The sequence below is a fragment of the Penaeus vannamei genome, chromosome 9, assembly GCF_042767895.1.
Source record: "Penaeus vannamei isolate JL-2024 chromosome 9, ASM4276789v1, whole genome shotgun sequence".
Lineage (NCBI taxonomy): Eukaryota > Metazoa > Arthropoda > Malacostraca > Decapoda > Penaeidae > Penaeus > Penaeus vannamei.
Window position 1 is genome coordinate 405,960 of NC_091557.1, and position 5,000 is coordinate 410,959.

A 5,000-nucleotide genomic window follows, 5' to 3' on the forward strand; every position below is an offset into this window, starting at 1 on the left:
TCAAATGTAATCTCGTTTGAGCTTAAAAGACATTAGTTTCCTCAACCTTATCCAGCTGCACAGATGTAGCTCAAAGACCCAAATGAAAGGGTACTTTCAGGCTGAGTTGCACTACAGATTCTACACTCCTAAGAAAATTCACCTCATTTGTAGCAAAATCAATGTGAAAATGTTAGTGTGTTAAAGTATAAGGTTAATCATTACTGTATGGACACACTAAGATAGGGAAAATTAAAGATGATATTCTTGTAGAGGACTAAAAGTTGTCATTTGTACAAGAAATACTCTGTAGACTCAAATGGTAACACCATGAATTAAGGAAAAAGATTATGGAAAGTACGGTCCACAGCCAAAGTCCACCTGGAGCTCCCAAGTTTTATCTCGTATCTTGCCATGATATTGAGGCGAAAACAATGAGTCCCCATCAACCCTCCCCTTCCCCAATTGAATAAATTTTGTAACGTGGAGTTGGGAACTTAGTCTATGGTGAGTGCGTCTGCATTGTAAAAATAATTACCCAAAAAATAAAACAATTTCTCCCTAAAATGTAATTGGAAAATCTGTTTATTCCTCTTAATATGTCTGTAAATAATTTATCCAAACACTGCTTCCCCCTCCCCAGAAAAACTTACTGAAATACAACTATAAGAAACTTTACAATCACACAGAATGGTATTGGGTAAATACAGAAAGTATGACCTCAGCAGACTGCTTTTATTAACCTCTAAATACAGAACTACCTTTTGGTCTGAATTGGACATAGTGACTGTAAATTTGCCAATTGGATCCGGGTGCTGTGACTGTCATACCATGAAAAATTTGGCTAAAGGCGTGAATGACAGGAATGTTCAGTCATAAAAAATTTGTCTGAAGGCTTAAGTGAAGAGAATGGCTTGCCACAAGTGCACATAGCTCTAGAAGAAAGATTAGGCTTATTGGGTGTTTAAGAACAGACTCTTGCATTATTTCTGCAGTAAACAAGGGTTGAGTGTACTATATGTGAGCCATAAATAGAAGAGCACTGGCTCCAGAGACACTCCAGGACACTTTCCATGCTCAGGATCCTATTCCTACCTGCCGTGACTAGAGACATAAGGTGTATTATAGAAAATTGCTTAAAAAATATGAAAATAGTAATACGTTGACTCAAAATAACAATCTTATCTTGTTATTATTGTTGACTTGACTTTTTAGACTACCTAGAGAAATGGTATGGAGTCTGTGCAAGGAAAACAAGCAATTTCTATATTGATAAAGCTTATCAAATGACAAATATGGACCTTAGAAAATGGTAGAAAATCAAAATATGCATATGCAGAAAATGAGATTGCAGAGGTGAGTCTTAATTGTGCATGGGCATTAGTGTGGGCTGGGCCACAAGCCACGCACCAAGGAGAGTCAACATTCAATTAAGCCCAATGCCTGGATTTTGGTCCACATGCAGGCAGCAAGGCACCCAGATCCAATGGGATTGATATATCTATAGCAGTTTGGCATCTTCTCAGCCTCAAGTACACTTAGGGCTATACTCCATCATTTATTACCCCACTGGGACAAATTTGTGTCTGAGTGGCTTCTCCTACTGCCCAATGCTCTTCCTATACCCCTTCTAAAGTTGTCAGAGACTGCCGCACACACTATCACTTCCTTTGACCTCTTCCCTTTGCTTCCCTTTGTTCATGGCTGAGCTATTCCAATGTCATTATTTATGTTTCTTGTATTTATATTGATCTTTAAATCCATGATTCATTGCTTTATGAAATTTGAGAAACATATGCTATGTTGTTTATGTTGGTCCTATATTTAACCCAATTTCACTTATGTAAAGTGTAACATTTTAATTTTTGAGGCTTCACAGCTCGGTGATTATTTGACATACTAGCACAAAACTTATTTTCTGGTGTTTAATTGAAGGCTTCAAACCTGAAAGACCAAATTTACCTCCGGGTAAAAATGAAATTTCAGGGTGATTTACAACTGATGGGAGAGTGAATAGGGAAGTGTGGTCCAAAAGGGTTAATATAGCACTTCACATACATCTCCCCATTGTAAGTGGGTGGGGCTTGCAAAGAGAGCAAAGTTGTATGTGAAAGGTTTACCAAAGATGTATTTATTTTCATAACAAATTTTTATGGCTTATGATTCTCTTATATTTTCTGACCCAAAATATGAGCAACCTGTGTAAATCCGAGTTAAGAAAATGCTGGGCTGTGTCAGTGCTCACTCTGCTTTTACGTGTTAAGCCTCCCCTCTTCTTTTCTCTGTCTTTCACTCTTTCTCCCCCCTCTCCCTCCTTTAACTTCTTGTCATGTTTTGTCTCCTGCAGCTAATGTGTGGGAAATTATTGAGCAAATAACAAACTGCATACAAATGTTTGATTATGATAATGATGAATAAGATGGGCACACTTTGAATCATTTAAAACCTACTATATATGTCTCATGAGTTATTATTATGTCGCCAGTGTGACCAAGAACCAAACCGATGTTATTCATATCTTTTATACATTCACTTCAGATATTTGTATTAAAAAAGTCAAGGAAAGGAACATTTTACTTTACATTTGATTTTAGTTGATTAGAACTTTTCAGATTCTTGATTTACTCTGGTTGCAGTGGTATGAATCACATCTCTTCTCCAATATGTCATATCTCTTGTTATTAACACAGCTTTCCAGTATTTCTCTATGATTTACAAGATAATGTAGAAATGCAAAAATTAGTTCATATAGATATGGAAGCCATAAAGTTTGTTGTATGTGTTTTTTTGTTTGTTTTTAGAGATGCAATGATATTAGTATATAGTGTAATTGTGTTACTTTCTGTTTATGGGTAAGTTATTGACTTTGTTTTAATTTAAGTTAATGATGTCACTAAGAGGGCAGAGCCTCACTTTGATGCAGCACATCAATATATAGTAATCTTGATTACTAATTTTGTGTGCTGTATATCTTACCTCAAAAATTTCTTAGAATTGACAAATGGTGATGATGGCCTATTTTTGATAATGAAATTTGAATTTAAAAATTTTCCAGGCTAGAGCTATATTGATATCTATGTATATATATATATACATGTGAGTATGTGTTTGTATGTATGCATATGGAAATATGATACATGTAGATATCATGTGATTTCAGAGAAAATACTTGATCAGAAATCTCTGTAAACCTATGTTTAATTTGTAGATCGGTCATGGCAGCTACAGTTGTAGGGAAAGAGTATGGAATGCAAAAATGTCGTAATAAATGTGTTAATTAAATAGTGAGTATATTTGTATAAAGAAATAACTCTGAGTAAGAGGACAGATGCCAAGGTCCTTCAGTAGAAAGGGAACAAGGTAAAGTATAAAGCTTTTTCAACACTTTAAACTTATTTTGTCATTTAATTTATGTGGTATACTTCATGTGTTCTAAGCTGTGTGGAGTTACACTTTAGATTGGCAGCCAAATATAGGGGCAAATTCACCTTTATTGATATTTATTAGGACATTGTAGAATAACTCTCTGTATAGCATATCTCTTGTTGATGGCAGCTGAAAGATTCAAAGCATGTGAACTTAGATCAAATTGAAACCATTATGACTTTCAGACGAGTTCTTGCAATCTGTCAAGTCTGTAATGTGATAATTGATCATTGTTGGGCAACATATTTTGATACATTTTGAATTGTGCAGTAAAAAGATATATCCCTTTGGGAATATTGATGATATTCTGGGATGAGATTTTGGTAATGTAGAATTCAGACACTGTTTTTTATTTGTTTTATGTGATATTTTTTATTTTCTTAATCTTAAATTCAACCTAAACCATGGCAAGTATCAGGTAAGTGCAGTGAATGATCAGAAGTAAAAGTTTATTTTGAAGTAGGATTGGATTATTTACAATTATTTAAAGTAGTGATTTTTGTGCATACCAAATAAGTAGATGTGATTGCTGTATTTTGTGCTGGACCATCATATTTCCATGATTAAACTTCACATGAGAAATCCACGTTATGTGGGGATATGGTTCTTGTATTTTACATGGATTGGGAGGAATAGTTCTAGACCTCTTGGAACAATCGAGTTTGGAATAGTTGCGGGAAATTTATTTTCTAAGGAGAGATGAATATTTATATGGCAGGTGCAGATGGTAAGATCTTGTGTGTATATCTTTCTGGCGAGATGTGTTTGGGTTGTCCTGCGGACCTTCATATTTTATGGTTTGGTTTCTTGGATGAGCAGTGGAGGTATTTTGTGATAACCAGTGTTGGCATGATTCTGGAGTTGGAATTTATTTAGTCTTTTGAATCCATTTCAAGCTAGCTAGTTAAATTATTATGATAATTGGAATAATTACTTCAGAAAACAATAATGATGGGGAATACGGGAGTGAAAGTTTTCTGATCATATCCTATGAAATTTTGTGAAGCTTTACTATCACATCCTTTAGAGCAACTTCTCTTGTGCTTCCCCAATGAAAGAGGACTTATTTCTAGTTTGTTTTTACTTTTTTTATATATATTTTTAGATTCTGCTTAGCAAATATTTTGGAATTTTTGACAGTCTTCACAGAATATTGATTACTTCTGTCTACATGACCTGTAAAGACATAGTTTTGATGGTAAATAACATGTCCATCATTTTAATTCCATGTTCCTACAGGTTCTTCATCAAGAGGAAACTCAGGTATCATTAATTTTTAACATTTTGGCATGCTTTGGCTGACTTTGTTTTTTCTCTTTTTACCATTTTTTGTGCCATTTATAACTGGTTAAAAGTTATTTTTATCAGAAAGATTTCATGGCCAAAGATGCGTGTGTGTTTGTCAGTGTGCAAAGATGTGCTCCAGTCTTTTGGATCAAGTCTTTAGTTTCTGTATGAGTGACAGTTCATCAAATGCAGTTTCTGTGATATATATTGATATGGGAGAGGTCTGTAAAAAAGTGTTTCTAGCTATATAAATCCTTTTATAACATTACAGTCAAGAATTCTCTTACATTTTCCTATACCATAGTTTT

General features: G+C 34.4%; 1 protein-coding gene across 3 annotated transcripts in view; it reads left to right on the top strand.

The window, feature by feature from the left end:
* LOC113805307 (synaptophysin) overlaps positions 1 to 5,000 on the top strand; it is a 21,751-nt gene that overhangs the window by 1,842 nt on the left and 14,909 nt on the right. The window contains exon 2 of one of the 3 annotated variants that reach the window (XM_070125143.1): positions 4,645 to 4,668. The exons of the other annotated variants lie outside the window; for them this stretch is intronic. Coding sequence (XP_069981244.1) covers positions 4,645 to 4,668 — 24 coding nt within the window. The remainder of the gene's footprint in view (positions 1 to 4,644; positions 4,669 to 5,000) is intronic. 3 annotated transcript variants of the gene reach the window in all.